Source organism: Amblyomma americanum, chromosome 1 (assembly GCF_052857255.1).
Source record: "Amblyomma americanum isolate KBUSLIRL-KWMA chromosome 1, ASM5285725v1, whole genome shotgun sequence".
NCBI classification, from domain to species: domain Eukaryota; kingdom Metazoa; phylum Arthropoda; class Arachnida; order Ixodida; family Ixodidae; genus Amblyomma; species Amblyomma americanum.
The window spans coordinates 432968669-432994155 of NC_135497.1; the positions used below are offsets into that span (position 1 = coordinate 432968669).

The 25487-nt window shown below is 43.5% G+C and overlaps 1 protein-coding gene across 13 annotated transcripts in view; it reads right to left on the reverse strand.

Moving 5' to 3' along the window:
• Nucleotides 1-25487, reverse strand: part of LOC144115886 (papilin-like) — a 321379-nt gene that overhangs the window by 107820 nt on the left and 188072 nt on the right. For all 13 annotated transcript variants that reach the window (XM_077650507.1, XM_077650503.1, XM_077650504.1 and 10 more), the window contains one exon: nucleotides 5981-6034. In XM_077650507.1, coding sequence (XP_077506633.1) covers nucleotides 5981-6034 — 54 coding nt within the window. The remainder of the gene's footprint in view (nucleotides 1-5980; nucleotides 6035-25487) is intronic.

Here is a 25487-nt window from a genome sequence, read left to right on the forward strand (position 1 = left end):
GCCAAATGCGCTCCACCCCATTCTTGTTATTCTAATCATTTCACTGTCGTGATCCGGATCTGGGTTCGGTACCTGCGTTAAGTAGACGTATTCCCTTACCACTTCCAGAACCTCGCTACCAATTGTAAACTGCTGTTCTCTTCCGAGACTCTTGAACATTACTTTACTTTTCTGCATATGCATTTTTAGACTCACAGTACTGCTCTGCCAGTCTAACTCATTGGATATGTTTTGCAGTTGAGTGACTTAGCAAAGCAATGTCATCAGCGAATCGCAGATGACTACGGTATTCTTCATTTACTCTTATCCCCAACTACTTCCAATCCGGACCTCTGAATATCTCCTGTGAACAGGCAGTGAATAGCATTGGCGAGATGGCGTCTCCCTGCCCGCCACCTTTTCTTATTGGAATTTTATTGCTGATTTTATGCTGGGCTATGGTAGCTGTGCACTCGTTATAGACATCGTCCAGTATTTTCACATAAGACTCTTCTACATCCTGATTCCGGTTTGTCTGCATGTCTGCTGTAGTTTCGACTGAGTCAAATGCTTTCTCTTAATCTATAATGGTTATATATCGGGATTGGTTATACTCTGCGCATTTATCTATCAGGTTATTGATAGCGTGAATATGGTCTGTTGTCAGGTACCCTTTACGAAAGCCTGCCTGATCATTTTGGTTGTTTGAAGTCTAAGGTTGCCCTGACTACCTTGACCTGAAGGTTGGCCTTAATACCTTGCAGGCAACGGGCAGTAAGCTGATCGGTCTAATTTTTCAAGCCCTCGGCGTCTCCTTTATTTGCATTTAAGATTATGTTTGCGTTCTTCCAAGGTTCTGGAAGGCTCGAGGTCACAAGGCATTGCGGACACAAAAGGTGGCTACTTTCTCTTGCACAGTCTCGCCTCCGTCCTTCAACAGATCTGCGGTTACCTGATCCTGACCAGCTGCTTACCCCTTTTTCATTGCTCCTAAAGCTTTCTTTACTTCCTCTTTCGTTACTGACGGGATGCCCCAGTACTGTGCACTACTGTCTCTGTCATTAAAGTCCTGGTTAGTTTTGCATACAACTCTTCGTCTACTTTATCTATCTTACTCATATTGCTAATGACTTTGCGCTCTTTGCCTCTTAACGAATAATTCTGGTTTTTGCCTATGCCTAGTTTCCTTTTCACGTCTTTTGGACTACCTCTGTTCTTTACAGCATGTTCTATTCTTTCCATATTACTCTTCCTAATATTAGCTACATTGCTCTTATTGATTACTTTTGATAGCTCTGCCAGTTATATTTTCTCTATGGGATTATTCGCCTTAATGCTTTGACATTTCTTAATTGGCCTCTCCTGAGATAGCTTGCCAGTATCTGTTCAACCGTCCTACCGCCTACTGCTACTGCGCAGTTCGTAATGACAGCTATGCGATTATCGTTCTCTGCTTGAAGATTAAGGTCGTCGTCCTCGGTTAAAGGAAATGTCTGCTCTGCAGCGATATCCTGAACTTCTCTATTTTCCCTCTAACGGGCTTCCGCGTCACTAGTTCTTCCGTTTCACTAGTTTCTTCGGCTCCCTGTTCAAGTCTAGACTGATTCGAGACTTGAACATGTTGTGGTAGCTACAACGCACCCTACGTGCACTGCCTGGGCACCCTACGCCTCCTTATTTATCCCTCACAAACGCCGATGCCGGATTTTCTGCGTAACGGGGCCTTTGACGCTATCGTGTTAATACGGAATTAATTTATGTTTCTACATATATCTTGCGCCTAGTTCTCGTCTGTCCGCTAATCCACGACAGCATAGTACGCACCCACCCTAAAGCACTGTATGCGCCTCATCTTCCCTTCTAACCTGACTAAGCCCTGATACATCCCATATAACACCCTCTAATTCCTCTAACAGTACTCCTACACTAGCCTCACTGGATAGGGCTCTAGCGTTAAACGTTGCCAGGTTCATATTTATGAGCCATGGGTACTTAAAAGGGATTTATTTTAGCAGCAGGCTACGTGGGGGCAACACGCGACGTTGTGATCTTCGGGACTAAAGTATATGTAATTTTTTTACTGTTTGGTGTACAGCTCTATCCTTATTTTCCCGCTCTCTAGGATGGCCTCAACGTACAAAAGGAAAAAAGTGAATGCCTACCAACGCGCGGAAAACAAAAAAGCTCGGGAGAGACGCAAGCAGCGCCGGTGCCATCATGCGTTTTGATGCTCCCTATGGCGCCCGCCACAAAACAATAAAGAAAATTAGAAAATATGTGAGTTAGAAACTGTTTAAAAAGTCTTACGAACCTCAGTTTTGCACTTTGTGCGGCAGGCATGAACAGCTATTAAAAACAAAAGGGTAGAAAACTGGGCAAGTTGGTAAGGATCCATGTCGTTGCTATTTATACAACACATTTTTTCAATGCAGCAAGCTCTGTTCGCCGTTGCCTTTACAACCCCATTCAATACCTACAGTTCGCAACCTATGAATCGAACCCAACCGCATGTACATTCAATATAGCTCAGCGAAGAAGCAACAACTGTGCCACTAGAACAGAAAAAAGTTGCGATGAAGGCAAGAAATTGAAAACCAACGCGTAGCTAGGCTACACGAAACGCCCGGTGGTATAACCGCGCAGGCTATAGTGAGCCATGGAACAAAACAGTGCTGGGTACGGTCAGAGTAGTGCCTGTCATTTGAATAGGCTCGCAAAAATTGCCTAGATGTCCATGGATCCAGCAGCATTGCAATCCCGCACTGTTGCTGCTGCCAATAATATGGCTTCAGGACTTGTCAAGCTCTGGTACAGTTTTTTTCCTCAAACTTGTCCGTTCTCAAATGTATATTGCTAACAGAAAATAAAGCAGTTACAAATATTAGCTAATAACAAATCAAGGGTGCCGATCAATACACTGTTTTCCTAGTAGCCTCGAATTTTGAGGTGAAAGCTTCACTGCGCTACCTCTTAACGACTTCGCTGTGCTTGCGGTTTTCAGCTTCAAGTGAGCCAGAGGTCCCACCCCTTTCCCCGCGGTTCGGGTGCCTACCGATATATCTGAGACAGTTACTACGCCATTTCCTTTCCTCTAAACCGGTTCGGGTGTCCACCGGTATATGTAAGACTCTTACTGCGCTATTTACTTTCTTCAAGACCTAAAGACCATTCTCTAATTTTGTTCGACCCGCCGCGGGGGCTCAATGGTGATGGCGCTCGGCTACTGATCCGGAGTTCCCGGGTTCGAACCCGACCGCGGCGACTACGTTTTTTTGAAGGCAAAACGCTAAGGCGCCCGTGTGCTGGGCGATGTCAGTGCACGTTAAAGATCCTCAGGCGGTGTAAATTATTGCAGAGCCCTCAACTACGGCGCCTCTTCCTTCCTTTCTTCTTTCACTCTCTCCTTTATCCCTTCCCTTGCGGCGTGGTTCAGGTGTCCAACAATATACTAGACAGATACTGCACCATTTCCTTTCCCCCAAAACCAATTATTATTATGGTTTATGGGGGTTTAACGTCTTAAAGAGACTCAGGCTATGAGCGATGCCGTAGTAAAGGGCTCCGGAAATTTCGACCACCTTGGGTTCTTTAGCGTGCAATGACGTCGCACAGTACACGGGCCTCTAGAATTTTGCCTCCATCGAAATTCGACCGCCGCGGCCGGGATCGAACCCGCGTCCTTCGCGCCAGGAGCCGAGCGCCATAACCACTCAGCCACCGCGGCGGCTCAATTATTATTATTATTAATTATTATAATTTTCTTCGAAAGCAAAGGAAAGCCGCATAACTGACCCCTGGGACGGTAGACACCTCAGTCGCACTTTAAGCTACGCGTCGGTAGTGAGCGATGTGCGCTGCATGCGTTGGTGTTCAAAACGTTGCCGCAGAAACTCGGCAGTGAAGCTTAGACCTTCGGCGTTATTTGTTCGTTATTGTTTACAACGCTCTAGAACCCGATGATTCTGAGGAAAGGAAGCCGCATAACTGGCTCCCTGGGGCAGTGGACGCCTCAATCGCGCTTTGAAGTACCTGGCGGAGGGGAGAGAGAGAGATGTGGGCTGCATGCATTAGCGCTCACAACGTGTGGCATACACGTACCACTGCAGCAGTAAGCCGCAGCGTTCATTGGGTGACCATCTCGCGATCAACCGTTAATTCAATCGCCGCCTGCCAGGGCAGGCGCATTGCCCATCCAGTGTGCGGAACGCACTCAAGGTTAGAGGCCAAGCCGCGACTACTTTCCCGATACACCACAGCTTTCGCTCTCTAACCAGGTTCAGCAGTAGTTGGACCGCAGCTAATTTTTTCAAAAGAGGATTCAAGATTTTGTAGAAACAGTTAGGGAGGCACGGAAAAGGTCCAGCTCTCAACTGTGCCTCTGTCTTGCATGCAAAGGTTGCCTTCGGTGTGTCTAACGTGCTGCGGACTCCAGAATCGTGTTGACGGGGACTTGGTTATCAGTAGTAGGTGGTGATCTTAAACCGGGCCACGCAGAAATGGTTGCCCCTTCTAGCGCTGTGTACTTGTTTTCTACGTTTCCAGGACGAATGTGCAAGGTTCTGTCACAGAAATAAAATTACAGTTTATTGCTCCAGCGAGTCACTTGTGTTTTGTCTCAAAGAGTGGAAGTGGCAGTGGTAAGTATTTCGGCTTTAGCGTCCCAAACCGGCACACGGGTTGCGAGATACGGAGCACTAGAGGGCTTCGGATTAGTTTTAACTCCCCTGGGTTCGTTAACGTGCACTCATATCGCACTGCACGTGGGCTTATTTACACTTCGCCTTCATCGAAATGCTGCCGCCGCGGCTGGGGTTCGATCCTGCGTCCGTGCGCTCATCAGCCGGATGAAATAATCATTAAGCCCCCATGCTGACAGTGAGCCTTTTTTCCGTATAGCTAGTTTCTGAAACAACAAGTTTACCCAGAAGGCAATAAAAAATATATCCGGTTACATCGCACATATTTATGCAGTGCGAAACCAAGGGATGGAAAGATGCAGCCACAAATGAAAGGAAAGTGGAAATCTCGTTTGAAAAGATTAAAAAGCTTCCTTCATTTGCCTATACTCGAGCGCTAAAAGGGGCAGAACGAAGCAGAAGGCGTCGCGGAGAAAATACGCCTGGAAATATGGAAAGCCGTTGCCCATGTTCCCTAAAGCGCTTCCTTGTCCATTCGTTTCGGCGACAGCAGTGACGTTCTGGAATTAAACGCGCAATAATGTTTTCTGGTAAAGCAAACACCGCATGCGAGAATCATGACGCTGGGCTGAGATCAGCGAACAGATCAGCGAACTATTTTTCTGTGCCCGGCGCCTTCGCTCTAGAGTGCAGGGTGAAAGCTAGAGTGAAAGCGTACGACCCAAATGTTTTCATCAATCAGGGCCGGAGGGCGAGTGCAAAGGTGTGCGTCACCCAGGCTATCCTTGCAGCCGGCGACCGCAGCCCAACACTGAACCCGCTTCCTCCACTCTGGCGGCATACCCTGCTTACTTTTGCCGAAGACGGTTTGTCAGGCTTTTTTCAAGCAAAAAAAGGAGCTCTGACCCGAAAAAGCGTCTCAGCGCATTGCCACCGCTGGAAGGAAGGACTAGCTGCCACATGTGGTGTGGTATTCAGGTCAGCAGTCATTACGGCGTCTGACGGAGGTACTATAGGTCAAATGCGCCCCGCGACGCAGGCAGACACCAGCACACAACTTTCGCCTGCTCGACGATAGTCATAGGCCTGCTCAAAAGCCTATGACTGTCGTCGAGCAGGCGAAAGTTGTGTGCTGGTGTCTGCCTGCGTCGCGGGGCGCATTTGACCTATAGTACCTCCGTCAGACGCCGTAATGACTGCTGACCTGCCCTGAATTTACGAATTCACCTAGTTCTATTTTACCTTTCCATGACTCTGGGCGCAAATGCTTTCAATGTTTTCAGGGTTAAACGTGTGATCTCTCCAATTTACTCCGCTGAACACACCTCTCATACTATTTTTTTTTCAGGTCTTCGCTCACCTACCTGGTGGTATTTCGGCCAAGGTGGGATCTTCATCTGACGGTAGAGTGCATGCTTCTACACAGGAAAAAAAAAGAGAAACAAATGCCGCATAAGCAGCGGTTAGCAGAAGGACAAAACAGCCAAGGCCCGTGAATGCTTCCCCATGTGTCCCTTCTATTCCATCATTTCATTGCAAGAGGAAAGCGTCCTGATAAAAACAAAAGCATAAAACGGCACCCTTTCAGCTAGTGGATTGACCAGCTCTAGACAAATGCCTTCGTGTTTGCCTTTCCTGTGTCCCTCTCACCTTTGTCAACATTGACGCGCTGTCGCCCTCATCCTTATTTCGTAAAACTTCCTCTCTTTATCGCCTTCACCCTCACGTCACTTTCTTCAACACTCTCTCACCGTCACTTTGTAAATGATGACCGGCTTCCCCGTTTTTTAACTTCCCTTCCAGCAGCTTTATGTTCGAGTTATGTCTTGATAGTGCCGACGTGGGGCGACATATACTAAGTACTAAACGTGCACTTCATGACCGGTACGCGCTATTTGACAGATAGAGTTTTGCGCGAATATAACGAGTTTACGCTTTGATAAAAGCTCACTCGAAGAAGTCCCTATGCGAGGCCGCGGGGGTGTGTAGACCGCAGCGGGTGCGAAGCTTAGAAGGGTGGAGGTTTTTCACTGGTTATTTTCTTGACTTATCTGCTGTATAGTTGAGCTCAAAATTCAAGCTGGGCGTAAAGTTAGAGGTCATCATCTATACCGGCATAAAATGGGCGGGGAGATCTGCCTCCAAGGCACCCCACCGGATGGCACTGGCCCTAGAGACGCCATTAGGCTTACGCTCGCAGGACTAGCGGCGATTCAGACCATATCGCTTGGTTCGCACGCGTCATGGACTACTTTAGGGGGCCGTTTTCATGCGTAGGCATTACTGCGGTTCTAGAAATCGGCCAGCGTGCTTGACCTGCTGCCCTTGCTGCATAAATATGTGTGCTTGTAGCAACAATCAAGCGTGAAAGGGAAAAAAGATAAACAAAGCGCTGCTACCGCTGGACCCTTCTTCTGGACCGCAAGGCTAAAAAGCACGCGTTGCACACTTTGGGCCTAATCACACGTATTGCTCCCAAAACCGGCGGTGCTCAATCCCATGTCGCACGACATTTGGTGAAAGCGGTTTTGCAACCGCGCCTCCTTAACATACATACATACATATTTTATTTTTTCCACAAATTGGAAAGGTCTCCTAAGCTTAAAGCTATGAGCTTGACTAGGCCCAGGAGACCCAATACATGGCAGTAGCGTGTGTTTACAAAAAAAAAGATAAAAATTCACCCAAAAAGTTCACAAATGAAACTGATCTATACTATTTCTATAGCATACACACAGCCTTTAGCATACATGATACATATCACAAAAAAGAGATCTCACACAAAGCAAAACAACAAAAGAGTAATAACATCAATATTCCATTCAATATCAAATATCACTAAAAGAACAAAAATAGCAGTAGAAATCATATATTAGCAAAATAGGAATGCAGCTGCTTTACACTGTATTCATGAATAGAATAGTTTTGTTGAGCGCAACAGGAAAGTTACGGGTCAAGGATTGATGTTTGTAGATAGTGCAAAAACGCGGGATTGCCCATCTGTCTTTGTTTCTTGTGTTTATGTTTGAATTTGTAATGCGTTCCTTTAAAGACGCCAACAAAGCTATAGTGCTTTTTATTTGTGGGGAGGAGTAGCAGGCTGCCTGTAATAAACGGAAGTCGTATCGATTATCTAGGGGAATAATATCAATGGAGGAAAAGGATTCTTCACAAGATGACATAGGTGCAATATTTGCGATGCAACGGACAATCTTCTTCTCAATAACAGCAAGCTTGCTTAAATATAGATCTCGTGGCTGTGCTCCAAACTAAAAAACATTATGTTAAGTGAGAGTTAAAGAGGGCATTATATAATTGAAGCTTGACTCATAATGGAAGCAACCTACGACAGCATGATACTACTCCAGCGATGGGGGAAAGTTTTATGGAAAGGTTACTTATGTGTTGAAGCCTGATGTTGAAGAAAAATGAACTCCGAGAATTTTATGATGATGGACAATATCGACTACCTGACCTTCTAACATTATAACTTCACTCGCTAAAACTGGTTTATTTTTAGAATGCAGCATAACAGGTTTTGTCTGAGATGGTTTGATCTTTATTCGATTTTGCTTTGACCAAGCAGACAACTGTTCAAGCATCTGATTACGTTTTAGTATCATATGCTGAATATTGAAACCAGAGATCATCATTGCGCTGTCGTCGGAATACATAATGAACTGAACTGTATTATTTATGTTTACTATATCGTTCACATTTAAATAGAAGAGGACCTAATACGCTCCCTTGTGGAACACCACATGAAATGGGGAATAATGACGACATGTTACTCGTTATATGTACGCACTGTTGCCTTTCATGCGGGTAAGATTTCAGAAGCGTTAAGCAGTTTCCACGAATTCCGTAAGCCTGCAACCAGGCACAGCTCCAACACTTACCAGGCACAGCTCCAACACTTAACTAGGGCTCAGTGGGATTGTCTGGACGCCGTCAATCGAGAGGCTATGAGAGCTATCACTTGCCTTCCACACATCACTCCGATCATGGCAGTTCAAGAAAATGCTCAGTTAAATACACTTGACGAGCTTGTGCAGCAGCGCCTTGATGCCCGTAACCTTAAGCTTGCATTCACCGCGAGTACTCCGAACCTTTGCTTCTTCACACACCATACTGTCGCTGCCACTGTCAGTTCTTCCTCCATAGGACTTTGGGCAGCTGAGCGATAACAAACCTACCGATACACGTCACCAAACCACACCTTAAGCGGCATCGTCTCTTCGCGAGCGAATTGCGGAAAAAGATACTCACCTACCCCGCGGCTCAGTTATTATACATGTTGATTCCAGTACCCAGGGCTGTGTAGCAACAACTGCTTTTTACTGTCCCTGCCAGCCTGCGCTTAACAAGACGGCCAGGTTTTGATTCGCGGAACCCCTTTCTTCCTTCTGTGCTGAGCTGGTTCCTATTCAAGACGCGCTTCGCTCTGAACTGTAAAAACTTCCGTACCTATAACGTACACTATGTACGTTTTAAAAACGGAACCACTTCTGCTTTCAATGAAACGTAGGGAATGACCGTATATTCAGTCCAGTATTGAAGGAAACGTCCGTGTTCCTCCGTAGTCGTCGCAGGGAAAAATACTAAACATACAATTTTAGGGATCAAAACTTAACACGACAGGACGGTTGACCCCATCGACTATTTGTTGCACCAAACGCACTAATAACTTTCTTAAAGGCACAAAAAACAAAAGATGCTTATGATGTGACGCCAATTTTACACGATGAACGGTTGGTCCGCGGATTGTAGGCGTCACATGACGTCCCATTTTTTATTTGTCTGGTTTACTCTTAGCCAACAATGTCCGCAAACTAGCATGGCGAACGACCGTGAGCACGTCTAATGCGATTAACACAATGAAAAGCCGAGGAAGGGTGATAACGCATTACGTTGTTTCAAGGTTGAGTGATTGGAACAAATTGTGAGCAACGTTAAATAACAAAGTCCTTAATTTGCTATATTTTAAAAGCTGACTTGATGAAAAAATGTTTTCGCTACGTTGCTAGCCACATGATAGAGTAACATTTAATAAAAATGTTACTGCAACATTTGCTTTCTGTGAGAAATGCTGCGTAATGAGGTCAACTGTTAGAAAACATTTAGACACAGACAATGGTTGGACAACTTCTCCAAAGTGAAATTGAACAACAGCTGAAAGTACATCCCAAACATTATGAAAGTGCACAAGTTGAAAGCCGAATTTCCACCTGCCGTTTGATAAGGAAACGAAACCCTGAGAAAACAAAAAGCATGGGCAAACAAATCTCTGAATGTAGTCAATGTAGCAGTTACATCTTTGCTACACAACAATTAATCAAAAACACCAACTCCTTCATGGATAACAAAAGCACTGACACAACAACATATTGCTCATTGCAATGTTAAATTTAGTAGGTACCTAGTGCCGCCCATTCGTGCCTGCTCTTCCTGCAGATAAATGAAACGCCGCCAAAAAGCAGCAAGCAGCCATAATTGCTGCACTGACAAGGAGGATGTGCACCATCGATGCTGTTCCCCCATCTTGAGTTGGAAATAATAGTAGTTTTTTCTGGAAATACTCTGAAAGCACGAATTTTCTATCCATCGTTTATTTAGCTTGCACTGACACGACCCATTGTGTACTCGGCAGCTTTGACAAACAAGGGGGTCAGCCGATAGGCACTGAAGGCTGTAGAACCTTGCTAACTTGCAAAAGATCAAGCGCAGAAAGAAAAAGCTGACAAAAAATGAGGAATTCTTTATTTGCACTTTTTATACAATACCAAGAATGTGGCTAAGATATGGCATGAACATTGTTTTTTTCTTTTCACTTACAAACTTTCTAGCCTGTGCTAGCATATTACTGCGATGTAAATAATGAAACATGCCAGCATTGTACAATATGCTGTAACACTTATGAAATACTCCCCCTACAATTCTACCGCATGCCTCTTACATGCGGTAAAGTTTAAATCTGCCAAACTAGCTAGTCTGCAAGATGAGGCACCAAGCCTCTGACATCTGGCGATGTGTACCTCCCATGTAATAAGAGTGATAGGAGATGCTCCTTTTTGATGGCATTTCAGTTGCTGGGTGTGGAAGGACCAGATATGAAGGGGAACAACTAGACACCAACTTTTTAAGCAACATCACAATAAGCAATGTGCCTTAGCTTTCCTTCTGTCCAAAAAGGAGTTTCATTTTCTGTGTTCTGTGTTCACATAACTGCTGGCATGTGCACATTTTGGCTTGCTGGGAGGTGCTTTCCTCTGTTAAACTACAGTTTTAACTCGGGCCTGAGTCCTCTGCACCTTCTTAATCTTTTGCTAGTGTTCACCTCAAGTCGCGTACAAACTCACGCAGATCTCCACTTTTCTACATTTCCAGCTGTCACATCTTCTCTGCCTTCGTCGTGTCCACCACTGCATCCGATGCCTTCAAGTCTGCTGTGTATAATCATTTTAATTAATCTGCCTACATATGTATTTATGTTAGTCAATCACTCCTCTCTTCGATGCCAATCGGCCCTGAGAGTAAATAAGTGAAATGGTAGTCTAATCTAGGTCTGAGCAATCACACATTATGTTGAGTTTATTTTACCATGTTGGCCAGTAGAGAGTGGAAGGAAAAAAGCTGCTAAGTGCAGCTCGACATGCCTCTCGCTCCTACACTGGAAAGCAGCAGACACCACGGCATACGTAATCACTAACGACAACAGAACATGACAAGTGTGAAGTAATTCAGCAACGTTGCTCGCATTTACCACAGTGCATACTCGCTGCTCAGTAATTTATTACCTCATTAGACATTCTGCAAGGAGAGTGTACAGTGATGTGTTTTGTTTGAACATGGCACCACAGTACAATGACAATCATTACCCTTGTGCCAACACAACATCAAATAAACTTCTGCCCAATAAATGCATTTCTTAAAGTGCCACCACGGCACATGTTTAGAAAATAAGCTCAAAATATTAGTGACATTAAATTTGAGCAGACAGTAATTCCCCCAACCCGTCCCTCAAAAAAAATTAAAAAGGGTGCTCTTCCGACGGTACGTTTGTACGATACGGCTGTAATATTTGCGAATCCAACTACGTGTGAAATTCAGATATAAATAATTAACGCCAAAGCATTCGGTTGAATGCGAGGCGCCAGGGCGCGGGAAAACAGTAATCGTCTTCAGGTATCCACTGGTGCCACGCCCTGAGGGCCGCTGCTCGGCGAATACCATTCATGGCCACGTTCACATCCAACAAGCTTATCACAAACATCACACATCACACATCAACAAGCTTATCACAAACATCGTGATGCAGCATCATGATGGAGCAGCAGTTCATCATTGCTGTTGGCTAGTGCTGAATTTTTTGGCGTGGAAACGGAATCACCCACCGAAACGCGCGTCGACGTTACTCGCCAGATTATTGCAGTCCCACGAGGGAGAGCAGCTTTTCCGTCGGCATCAAGTCTCCTCTTTAGTGCAGGGCACTAAAGAGGTGCAGGGCACTAAAGAGGTGCAGGGCATTCTAACGCACATTCTGCATGATCGTTTTACTACGCACCGATGTCGCACAATACAGCAAGCTGTTGTATGTACACTCCAATGCAGCGTTCGGGCCACACACATATTAAAGACACACAACGCGCAGGACACATGCAGCGAACACGGAAGAACAAAAACCCATTCCAAAGCGCCTGTTCATTCAACTCCACACTGCGCTAACTGCGCACATGTTTCCGACTGCGGGCTCGGCTAGCGCTTCGACTTCGCCATGGCTAGGCATGACCAAGCTGCGCTGCCGCTGATGTTAATGATGTTCATGCAACGAAAAGAAAAAACTATATCAAATATATCAAAAAAATATATCAAACGATTCAGGTTGTCAGCTAAAAAGCTACCGTAAAATTAAATACATCTTATATGTTTTTGCCGTTGTGCGCCTTTGCGACATCAGCGACGTGAGCTTGAGCGCGAATACGCGAATGGCGCTATGAATTTCCCGTGCAGCTCTGTAAATTGCAAATGGCGTGGCTGCGCCGCTAACTTGTAGACATACTAGCAGAGGTAGTCGGTGCGAACAGTTGGAAGTTTAATCGACTGAAATTGCTCAAGGAAAGTCAGCGGCACTGCATTATTATTGTTTATGTGCATTGCGAGTTACTTTGGCGGCAGCCACTCGGCAGCGTCTCCGGTTTGGCGAACTTGTGAGAAGGTGAGCCTTTTGTTCTCAAATTTTGAAAGCGGTTTTTTGTTTGCATTGTAACCCTGCCTCTCGTCGCATGTTATGTTAACGATAACATCAGTACAACGTGCATGCGCTTTCTGTCTCTATTTCAAGTAACATTGGTCGATCAGCGTACACTTTCGGATTCATTTACCACGAACTGTCCATGCTGGTACTGCGTGTAAAATGTGTTTTGAGATGATTCTGAGCGGGAGATGGTCTTCTGATAATTTGTGTACTACCAGATATAGTCTAGAGATTTGAAACCATTTATCACACTGAAACAAAGTTGGAAAACTGTTTTGTGTTCATGCATCTGCTGTCCTTAAACTTGACTTTCCAGCAATCATTCGCATGGCTCCTTTGGATCTGGATAATTGACTACTGTTGCTAGGGGTGCCTGGTAGCAGAGCTCCTGGGGACGCCCAGTGGGTCATTTGTTTGTCCAAGTGCCCAGTACCAAAGGTACCATTCCTGACTTTTTTTCCCAGTCCGTTAACCTCTTATTCCTTGCAAAGATTACAGTATGTAATTAGGTAGTAAAAAATTGGTTACTTCTGCATATTTTAGAAAAGTTCAGAGAAATGCACATGCAGCATCAGTATTCTCTCGGTAGACTTTCCGAGACCTGGATTCATTTCTTCTAGGACAGTGGCAAGCAGTAGGTCAACTGTACACAAATTTACTTTCCTCTGGTGCAAAGTAAAGAGTGCAAACATCATAAGACAAGTCTCACGTCTATTTAATTCTCACTGCATTTGGCCAAAGCATAATATGATATGCTGTATTTTTATACCCTAGTTTCTCTTACTTTGAGCAGTAGATATTTACAGTGAACAGCAAGGCAACTCCACTCGCTGACGATTTTGCCTTCGGCAGCAAAACAGGGAATACCTTACCCCATGTGTTATCTCGAAAGACTCAATACTGCGATGGACAGCTGCGTCCACAGCTGCTATCACCTCTCAAGTGCATGCGCTCGTAAGACACATAACTCTGGATTGCCATTTACATAGCCCTGCTCATTGTAATTGCCGATAAACACCTCATAAGTGGTACTATTATGCACTCTTTTCTTTGGCACTATCTATGAGCTTCTGTTCTCGCAGTTTCTAGAAATAATGCATGCAGGTTTGAAGTGCGAAAAGGGAATTTACGTTTAACTAGATTGTCATGTCAGTATGTTACAGCCAAGTTGTACATTGATGTCAGTGCTGGTGGTTTCTTTTCATTATTTTAGGAGAATGTTATAATTTCACCTATAGCAAATAATAGCCATCACTAATTAGATGTTTTTGTCATGTCCAGTATTTTGATATGCTAAGCCACCAAAGCATGATTCAGAAAGCGGTCAGAACTAAAGGCGGTGAGTCTTTCGTGTCACTAAAAAATGTGCTTTATACCCTGGTCACACGGCAATCCTCGAAGGCCTTTCCAGCAAAGGCACCATTTTTCATCAAAGGAGCGAAAGCTTAAAGAAGCAGCGATGCAGCTACATGGTGCAGCCAAAAGGAAAACGTCGTTCAGGCTTAGCACCCGCTGCTATACTCGAGGTGGCTGAAGTGAGTGTTTTAAAATTAAAGTGGTGTATTCTGTTCATTCGTTGAGCTTTGACTATTTTTTTATTCTGATTCCTTCGTTAAAAGTACTGCAACAGCTACTCTCATCAGCAGGAGCAGGTTTTGTACGTGTATTGCCTTGGCCACCAAGGGCGCTCGGTGTTTGTTGCCGCAACACTTTCACTGTCTTGAAATTTGAACATAAAACATAAACACCCGTACAGAAACCAAAGCCCGACACACCTTTCGTATTTAAAAAAATGTTTTCAAACATTATTAGCTGTATCTATTTTTTATTGCTTTTACTTTTTGACTTTGGATGATACTGCGATCACAGGTTCTCGAAGGCCGCGCCTTTGGGCTCCGGGGGTCTCGGTTGAGCGCCTTCGTCTCCAAGGCCCTTAGCGGCAAAGGCGCAACATTTGTACCGTGTAGCAGCACTCCGTACGCCTTTGGATATAAGGACCTGATTCTCAAAGGCCTTTGCGGTGCCCGTGTGACAGGGGCATTTGTGTGGTATGGCTGCTTGAACACCTGTCCCTGGTATCACACAAACTGAATAAGGGAGGGAAAAGCCTCAGGGTGCTTGCCGACGGTTCGACAAGAGGACTTGTCTTTGTCTGGCAAAGCGTTCATCATTGGTGGGGTTTAAATAAGGTTTTCACTTCGACGAGAAAGGCCGGTTGTGTGGGACGAGGGTGCGATATGGGAAGGGCGTTACGATGGGGAGCGTGAACCTTGACCAGGCATGATAGCTGCTAAAGAACATTAACCGGTTGACCTGCAAAACTGTGAAAAGAAAAGGCCAATTCAGTAGAAAGGAATCTCCGGGTATGGAGCGTGGATATTGGGCTTGAAAGGCTTTATGTCCATCCGCGACAGGTGGCTTGGTATGGCTGCCTGCCTTTTCCTGAAAGACTAGGATAAAGGAATTAAGCAGCATGGCAGAATAAAATACCAGGGGAGAGGGGGGGGGCAAAATAATTTGAAGGAAAAAGAGAAAATGAGGGCAGGTTCGGAGAAAAGGCAAAAAGGAAGGAGGGGGAGCAGTGTGGCAGCCAAGGTTCCGAGAAGTGACGTCAGGAGGTGCAGGGCGTAAGGTTAAAGTATAACGATAAGTTAAAGAAAGCAGGAAAGAAGGGGGAAATCATGGGTTGGGAAACCTCTGACCATGTGCAAGGCCTTTTCAAATAATTACGCCAATTCCGGAATGTACAGAGCTGTCCACTTTTAGTGCCAACATGTGAGCGCATGGCCGCACTCTTTAGAGGTCCACTGCGTCCGGCGCAGCCACTCATCGCTGCAAAATGGCGCAGGAGGAGATGCACCTGGATGTGGTGCTTCGTGTCATCTGTTACACTTCATGTGCGGCAATGTCAGACGCAGTGGCCCAAAGAGCACAGCCATGTGCTCGCGTGTTCGCACTAAGAGTGGACAACCCTGTACTTGAGAGATTCTAAGTTTCCTCTCTATATGTTGACCCCAGACGAAAACAAGTTGTCTTGTCAAAATGTTGGCAAGCATCCTGAGATTTTTCGTTCCCTTGTTCGCTTTGTGAGTGTCAAGAAACCATCTGCCTACTCTCTCTCTACCATGCACTCCACATCTCGTACGGTTATCTTTGTATATGTACACCAGTGATAAATCATGAAGGAAATCAACGGATTTGTATTTGTATTGCTTAACACTTACTTTAAAGCTACATCATGAGGGCATAGTTGAAAATGTGCTACGGGGGCTTGGTTGTGTGTCGTGACTGGTTTCTCTTTATCAGGGCTACTTTACAGCCACCATAAAACGCAGGCTTTTGAAAATTCGTTCCTCAAATAAAAGAGCGTTTCCACTGTTCCAATGGAAATGTTATTTGCTAAAAACTTCAATCATTGCAGGTCAGGGATTTATATTTATTAAATAACTAGCCTGAAGTTAAAAACCTGCAGAAGGAACATTGTAACTTCTTTCCCGTCTTAAAAACCCAGTATTTATTTGCCAGTTTCAGCAAGCAGAGGTCTGTTTCATGGAACATACTTTCCACTACCTTGCGTGAAAATTGTGCAGTACAGGCCCACCATAAAACTAGGGGCATAGTATACTGCTTGTATGCAACTACTTTGGCGGTAGAGCATGCATAGCATGGTCTTAATGTTAGATTCTTTTCATTTGCAACTGGTTCATAAAAGGCCTATTCTGGCAAAAGGCATTTATCAAAATTGTCTTCCTCTGAATGCTTCTAAGGATAACTTTAGTTCATTCAAGAAAATGTATATTTACAATATCTTTTAAAGGCATGACTGTTCATATTAGCTCTTGTTACCTCACAATATCTAGTTTTGTGCCTCCCGCATCACTGACTTGCATCATATGTTAAATAGAGTAGTAAAATGCTCGCTGTTTGTTTAAACCACAACTCATGATGGGGCTGTGCACTTTTTGTTGTGTTGCATGAAATATACTTATGTATGAAACAAATTCTTTCAGCTGCGCTTCACATGATTCAAATTCCACCAGAAGAAAGGCTGCAACACAACATTGCTCACTTCATGTTGCTTTCCCAGCACATAACATGCCATAACAGCACATAGCAGGTGAGATATGAACAAAAACAGTGCATGTATATGTTCCGCACATGCATTTTGTGTACTACCAACACTATGATAGGTTTAACTGATGCCATGTAAGAGAGAGCACACAAACCATTTTTTGGATAAATTGCAGCATTGTTATTTCAAGTTTTAACCTGGCCATTGAAACTACCCATTGTATCACCGTTGGTTATCTGGTGGCACTGGGGATCGAACTCCGCACCTCCCGCTTGCGAGGCAGATGCTCGGACCACTAGGCCACTCCTGCGGTCCCCCTAGTGATGTTGTTTACACCAGGTGCTGTTGAAGCCCCGGTATGTATGTTAAATGCATTTTGGAAAGCCATTCACTTCCAAAGTACCATTTCATCTTTATAGCAAAACCACAGTTCGCCTAGCTAGACAAACCTGCTGCATACAAGCCAGCAGAAGGGTTGCACGTACATGCATTGTTAGGAAAACAAAAATCAAGCAGAGCCTGCCCTTCATGGTGCATTATACCGTGATTTTGAGCAATGATCAAGATGGGCATATGGTCATTTCATTGAACACTTGCATGATACATTCGTAGAATCGAAAAGACAAGTATTATTGCAAAATTATCAAGCAGTGTTTCTTCTTAGAGAAAACATATTATGAAAAAAGTGTTGGATTAGTTATGATGCACCTTGTATGGGAAAAGGGGCTCCCACTTTGTGAAAGGCTTAATTTTGGAATAACGACAGCGTTTAGACTAGTTTGGTTACCATGTTTAGATAGTGGATGTGCTCAAAAAGACACTGGAAGTAAGCGCAATGTGTGGAAATCTGTGTATCATTGTCTTTTTGAGCGCTTTCACGATCTAAACTTAGTTTTGCAAGAGAGCAAGGAAAACAGATATTTAAATTCTGATATTTATATATAAAAGATCATGTTTCATTGTGTTACTTAAAGTGTACATTGTATCGCCATTGATGTATTGCAGCACTTCCGTCGCGGCATTGCATTGCAGCCTCTTGACTTTTGTTTATATAATAGGCAGTCCTTTTTTGCATTCGATTTCAATGCTTTAGGAGTTACTACAGAGTTGCGTGGTAGCGAACTCTCAGATTAACGGTTTGCATTATTACGCCAGCATAACTTGCTAAGTGCTTCACTGCAGTCTTGTTACTAGAACAGCCTCTTGAAAGTATTCAGCCTGGTGGTCATTGAGGGTTACTGTTCACATATCAAAACGCCGGATCACCTGTATACTCTTTACAGCTACTAGAACTATGGTACATTCCATGACATGCTGGCTCACGAATGCTGGAGCACCAGACTGGGGATTTGGATGAAACAATTTTCAAATGTGTGCTCGGTATCACGCAGTTTTGTTCTAGTTGTGGAGAGGTTTTCTTTTCATATTTGTTGTGTCAAAAATTCAAATTTTGGGCAATATTTTGTTACCTTATCTTGTGTTCTCTTTGTTGCTGAGGTTTAGTTTTTGTGGCACAAGCACTCCACTCTATTGCTTTTCATTATATTTTAAAATTTGTAGGGCACGCCATTAAGAATAAAACTTCTACTTGAATAATCTGCATGTGTTTAAGTTCATCATTGTTGCTATAGAAACTAAGATGAGACATCTTGTATTTTGGCCCTGCCTAGAATTTTTAGGAGAGCCGCAGTAACATAACCACATGACCAACACAAACTGGGTATTATTGTTTGTGCAATGAAAAACAGTTTTAAAATATTTATAAAGAGCTGTCAGTGTAGGACTGGCTTAATTCATCTGCACCTGCAGCCTGATTCAACCAAGATACCACCAATTCTTGGGTGAACTTATAATTTTTTTTCACTGAGCAAACTTGCATTACCTTGAAGCATGGAACTAGAGCTGATTCTTAACAGCTCTAGTGTAGCGAATTTCATTATCCTCATCGCTTAGTTTACATTCACCTTAGGACAAAAGCATCTTCCAGTTTAATTATCTGTGTCTTGCACCAGCTGCATGCCACACTATCAGATATCTCCTAATCTTATCTAGTCAGCTTATAATCAGCTATCTCCTGCTATATTTTCCTTCCAGTGAAATTTATTTTTTTGCGATATGATGCACAAGCTGCTGCCTGGCGTGGGGCTCAGCTTATCTGGAATGAAATGCTTGGGAAATGGGTCTCTGATCTCACCTTGAGTAGACGAAATTAACTTGTGTTAGGGCACTCTTTGGCCACAGATGCCCTTGTGCCATTAAAATCTATCAAATTCATTCTGTTGCCCTAAGATACCATTGGGGATTCATTCTCTGCATTGTATGTCCTGGCCATATACATTTTCTTCTTTTAATATCTGCCAGAGTATTAACAAATTTCTTGTTCATTCCTGTTTTGGTTTCACTCGCTCAGTTATGCTATTAATATATATATATATATATATATATATATATATATATATATATATATATATATATATATATATATAATCACTTTATTGAAAACATATCTTGGGCTAAATGGCATCAAGTTTGCCACTCTGCACAATGATATATATGGTTGGTTTTGTATGTCTTTACTTGTGTGGTAATGTTTATTTTGTGTTCACTGTCTAAACAACCTTATTTGCCTATGATATCCTAAGCCCTTCTATACCATCTTCCTTACCCTTGGCTCTTTCTCTTTTCAGTCATTCCTCCCCGTTCCTTTACACCGGCCATTGGTCAAAAGGCTGCTGTGGGAACGACAGTCAGCACTGGGCCCTTTTTTGTTCATGGAACCTGCACTGCTACTATAGCACTAATAGTATGTTATCAGTATTTTTGTGATACTGCATTTATTGTTATTTATGAAGTAGTTGGCAAAGGCAATGGTAGCAGTGTTGGATATTACAATATATCATGCATATATCTTGCTTGCAATATATCAATGTGTTCACTATTACACTACCCTCTATTTCTTTCAGTTCAGTTATTTGGCTATAGATATATTGTGCTTCTTTCCTAGTTTAGTCCATTCAAACTAAAACTTTGCTCTTTGTGTCACAGGTAGAAACTACAATGATTGCTGCTCTGTGACATGTAAGCAGGAGGCAGTGTTAAATGCAGCCATGAACTTTCCTTGGAACTGAAAAGCCTTTGCCGCATTATGCGCTGAACCACGAGTGGGAAGAGGAAAATGTCATGCCTTAGATTTCTGCAGAGGTGAGCCATCGCGGTGAATCCACCAGCCCGAAAGACAGGGACCAGAAAGGAGAGAAGACAGACGCTGACTCGCGACTAAAGTTTATTGGCGTGAACAGGGAATATACAAAAAGCCAAGCAACACCAGAAACCATGCAGTTACAGATAAGCATACAGGACAACATGAGTCAAAAATCACCCTCAACATTTCCCTGATCGAGATAGTCCAACTCATTGCGTGCTAACACGATAGACAACACACTCACACATTCGTCACGGAGTCATGAGATGTGTCTAGCCTCTATAATCTCCCATTAATCTCTCTGAATTTACCGCCAAAATCCGTGTTGCCAAAAGGAAAGGATAGCAGCCTTCACATAACGTGCAGTGTGCAGCAGAGTTACCCCAACCACCTAGCCAAGCCCCTACCCTCTTGTGTTCCTGTAGTCTTACATTCATACACCTTCCAGTTGCACCTACGTAAACCAGAAAACAAGATAATATCTGATACCACATTCATTTTACAAGGTACATATACATTTCACTCTACACGTGTACTTTTCTCGAGCCACATTCACAGAATTATTCTTAAAATTTTACATATTTTAGACAACCTATGTACATGCGGTAACACAACTGGTCTTTTGGCATCTCGCTGGCTGGCCCCAGCCTGATTGTGCCGGTCACCGCGAAAGTGTCTCAGCTTCTTTAAGAATTTTTCATATGATCTTGCAGTAACAAGGTTGGGAAATCCTGCGTTCGTTAATCTTAAAATCTGCTCTCGGAAACTAGTCGTCATGCTGTGAAAGCAAAATTTCATAAATTCTGAGCCCGCGCTAGAAAGTGCAATGCTATCTTTCACTAGCTTGGAATGGTCGACATATAGCCAGGTAGCAGCTTAACACTCGTCAGCGCACATGAAGTGGGCAGAACATCAAGGTAAAGGCCAGAAACCACAGCTCTTTTTCTTGGGACATTTGCTCCAAGGTAAACATGAGGTAAAGGCCTTCCTCCTTAAACAACTTGAGAAGATGTACAGGTCCAGAACTATCACAACCTTTATAAAAGACGAGAAAATCATCGACATAGCAAAAGATTTTCCCCCAGCCCATGCACATTCTGGACAATTATTATATCCACCCTACTCAAGAAAATATCGCTTAGCACAAGGCCAACCTTCGAACCACTACATATTCGAGACTTCAGAACACATACCGCACTGCGCTACTCTACAAACATGCTCTTCAAATAAATGCTATTCAATAACATGCCCTTCAGATAAATTTCAGAAAAAAATTCATGAAAATTATCTCTGGTTATTTGCAATAGCATCTGTCTACTTCGCATCTTGAAGATCCATATCTTGTACTCAATTCACAATGTGGTTGAGTATCTTAAGAATGACAATCCAGCGGATTGTCTTGTGATTAGTGTCGATGTAGAACTATTTTATTCTATCCCGTATGAAGATCTTGTGAAACGCTTATAAATGTGTATATCGGAGCACAACGATGAGCTTGTGTTAAGAAACGGGTGTGTAACATAAGTCTTTTTTGGCACTTGCCTCCTTTAATTTGAAGTGAAGAGCATGTTTGTGGAGTATGGCTGTACGGCATATGTTCAAAACTCTGCTAAATGTATCGATTCGAAGGTTTCCCCTGTGCTAAGCAATATTCTCTTAAGCAGGGTGGATTGAATGATTGCCAATAAATTGCATGGGCTGGGGAGAAATCTTACGCTACGTCTATGATTTTCTGGTCTTTTACAAAGGTTGCGATAGTGTGGGACCTGTACATATTGTGAACTTTTTTAAGGAACAAGGTCTTTGTCTTAAGTTTACCTTGGAGACAATGTCCTAAGAAAAAGAGCTGCGGTTTCTGAACCTAACCTTGATGTTCTGCACTCGCCATGTGTGCTAGCGATATTCACCCAGGAGTGTTAAGCAGCTACTTGACTGTTGGTCGAACGATTCCAAGCTAGTGAAAGATAGCATTGCGTGGTCAAGTCTAGGCTCGGTATTGGTAAAGCCATGCTTTTACACCGTGACAACTGGTTTCCAAGAGAAGATTTTAAGGCTAATGAAAGCATGATTTCCCAACCATGCTATTGCAGGAGCGTGCGATAAATTGTTAATGCTGAGCATATAAGATTTGGCAAGTTGGTCAGACATGCTAAAGTTAAGAATGGTGCAGCATCAAGTAACGAGGACAACAGGAGAGCACACCCACGCACAAGTGTCATCCTCGGAGCAGATACAGAATCCAAGAGCGCGTACTTGACATTCAGCGTTGGCAGCCAAGGATCGGGCTCGTTCAATTTTCAGCGTTCAAATCCGTGTTTCTTTGTTTCCTTGACTGTTAACGCTGAATGTCAAGCACGCGCTCTTGGATTCTGTATCTGCTCCAGGGTTGGCACTTGTGCGTGGGTGTGCTATCCTGCTGTCCTCATTACTTGATGCTGCGCCATTCTTCCCTTTAGCATGTTAAAAGCTTAAACCCCTTCGCAGGGACTGGCACGATCAGGCAGGGGCCAGCCAGGGAGATGCCGAAAGACTGACTATGTCACTGTACATACATTGATTGTTGCAAAATTTGAAAACTGTGACCAGAAGGCATGACGTAAAAATGGTGCTGTCGGCCCCTAATAAGTTGTGTACAATCTGTAAAATTGTTAATAATTTTGTGAAATTCGTTAGGGAAAAGCACGTGTCGAGTGAAACGTGGCAACATATATGTGCCTTGCAAAATGTATGTGGTGTGTCGGATACCATTATCATGTGGTTGGGTTTATGTTTGTGAAACTAGAATGTGTATCAATGTAAGACTGAAGGAGCACAAGAGGTATTTGGATATTGGTAGGGGTTCTAGCTTATCTGCACATTGCAAGAGATGTGAAGGCTGCTAGCCATTCCTTTCGGTAACACGAATTTTGGCGCTACGTTCACAGCAGATTAACCGGAAAATTATCGAGGCTAGACACATGACTCGGTGACGAATGTGTGAGTGTGCTGCCCATAGCGTTAACATGCAGTGGGTTGGACTGTCTAGATGAGAGGAATGTTAAGGGCAATCTTTTACTTATGTTGTGATGTAGCTTATGTGTAATTGTGTAGTTTGTGGTGTGTGGCTGTTCTATATACTCCCTGTTCACATCAATAAACATCGGTTGCGAGTCAGTGTCTGTTTTGTTTCCTTTCTCGTCCCCCGTCTCGTGCTGATAGATTCATGTACTTGTAGAGTAGATTCACTGAATTGTGTACTTGCAGTGGCTTGTGAAAAAACCAGAGGAATTTTCTTTCCTTTATGCAGAATGGAAGGTTGAAATTTTTTTTACTTAAATGTTTGCAGCATGAAATTCCATTCGGAAAGGTAAAACCCACTTTATTGTACATTTTGTGTGCAATGGTGCCGATGCATGCAACTAAAAACATTCTTCCAGGTTATCTAGCTAGCGTCCTTCTTCCTTGTGCCACATTTTCTGAAATTATATTTTGTCAGATTTATTTCAATCAGAATTTCTAAGAACATATTAATTACACCAATTTTGGTGATCATATATGACATAATTCAAAGCGTGATGATCATTCGTATTTTTTAGTCTGGGGCAGTACATTGAGAAGTACATAGTATATATTAAAATTAAAAATGACCAGTCCAGCATAAACAAAACTACTCTTTTTTAGAGGAAAATTTTGCTACCGAAGTTCTAGAGTGACACGGCATTATGAAGACGTGGACAGTGTGCTGTATTCATGATGGCACGAGAACTTGCGTACAGTGCTTCAGGCAATTGGTGAGTACCTTGGTGCTGTGCTTCTGCTAATGTAGCCAAATTATGTTTTTAATCTAGGAGTGTATCTGAAAACTTAAGCAAAAATTGAGTTGTATTTAGATATTCTTGCACCAGATGCCACTGTGAGAATTGGTTATTAATGATGTGTCTCACATGTACCCTTGTCTGCTGAATATAGTAAGCATGGCTTTCGATCTGAGTGCCTCCGATGTATGAAAAAAATGGCCACTGGGCTGCTCCACGACACATGGAGCAGCCCAGTGTAGCACATTCAGGCTTCATGGAGTGGAGAATGAAGGCAGTAAATAATTTAGGAGTAGAAAACACAGCACAAACCACAGGGCCAGAAAACTTACAGAACACACCGACCCTGATGACACTCTTTGCATGAACGGTGTTATAAAGTTGCCTGTCATGTAATGCAAGATGGAGGTCACACAGGATAGGCGTTAAATATGAGTTGATGCAGACACCTTCTGTCACTACGTAGTACTCACTGTAGAAATCGAGCAAGAAGCAAAGGTAACAGCCGAGCATGGCCAGACTCTTGTGCTTTCCTCCGCAAGCAATCTGGAATTGAACTTAAAAATCTTTTATGCTTTCGCTTGACATATACAACATTGCTTCATGTGGCGAGGAAAAGTACATACCCTTGATGTCAAGTGACAGTGCACTCACAGGGCTGGTAACAGCTCACTGAGGTGTTGTGATATATCTACAGGGCACCTCATGAGAAACTCTTAGGCATCAGAACACAGAGCCCTTGCAGAAATTCTCTCAAAGTTTGTTGCCACATAGACCTCTTCGTAATCAATGACCCTAAAAGGCGAGCCTTCCTTTAGTGTCTCAAAAAAAGGCCTAGGACATGGGTCTTTTTGCTTCTCCATTAGTGCCAAAATGTTTGCTAGCGAGATCTCTCGCAGATATATAATTATTTCACAAAATGTCAAGAAGGAGACTGAAGCTGCGCCAAGCAGTACCAGTAAAAAAACGTATCACAGCTGTTCAAAAAGCAGAAAGACTCATGCCTTTATCCTTCTTTTGCATCAGACACATGAGGACACTTCGTCTTTCTGGGTCATCTTTTTGAAAAGGTTCACATGGCAAAGACCTTTGGTTAAATTTCTTCAAAGAGCCCTTTTTTGAAACTTGAGCATCCGTTCCTCGTGAGGCACACTGCAGAGATATTGGAATGCCTTAGTGAGCTGCTTTCGTTACGTGTGACTGCATTTTCACTGACATCAGATATTAGTACATTTTCTTGCACATGCTGAGATAATGGAAACTATGAGTGCAAACATGCGGTTTGGGGGCAGTGTGCTTCCTGGGGCTGTATTCCAAGTTTGTGTCATAATAAAAAGCGTCATAATCTGCCGCAACGGGCACACCTGATTGGTTGAAACGCCAGAAGCGGAAGTGGCGGTTCGGATGCAGCGATAAGGATCGAAGAAACCGGACGGTGACGTCAAACATATAGCCCATAGTGCACGCAGCAGATGCTCGACAGCCAACATGGCGGCGCGCTCTGAAGTGGAGCCTCTCGCTTCGAAGTGAACTCGTCGATGTTACTGCG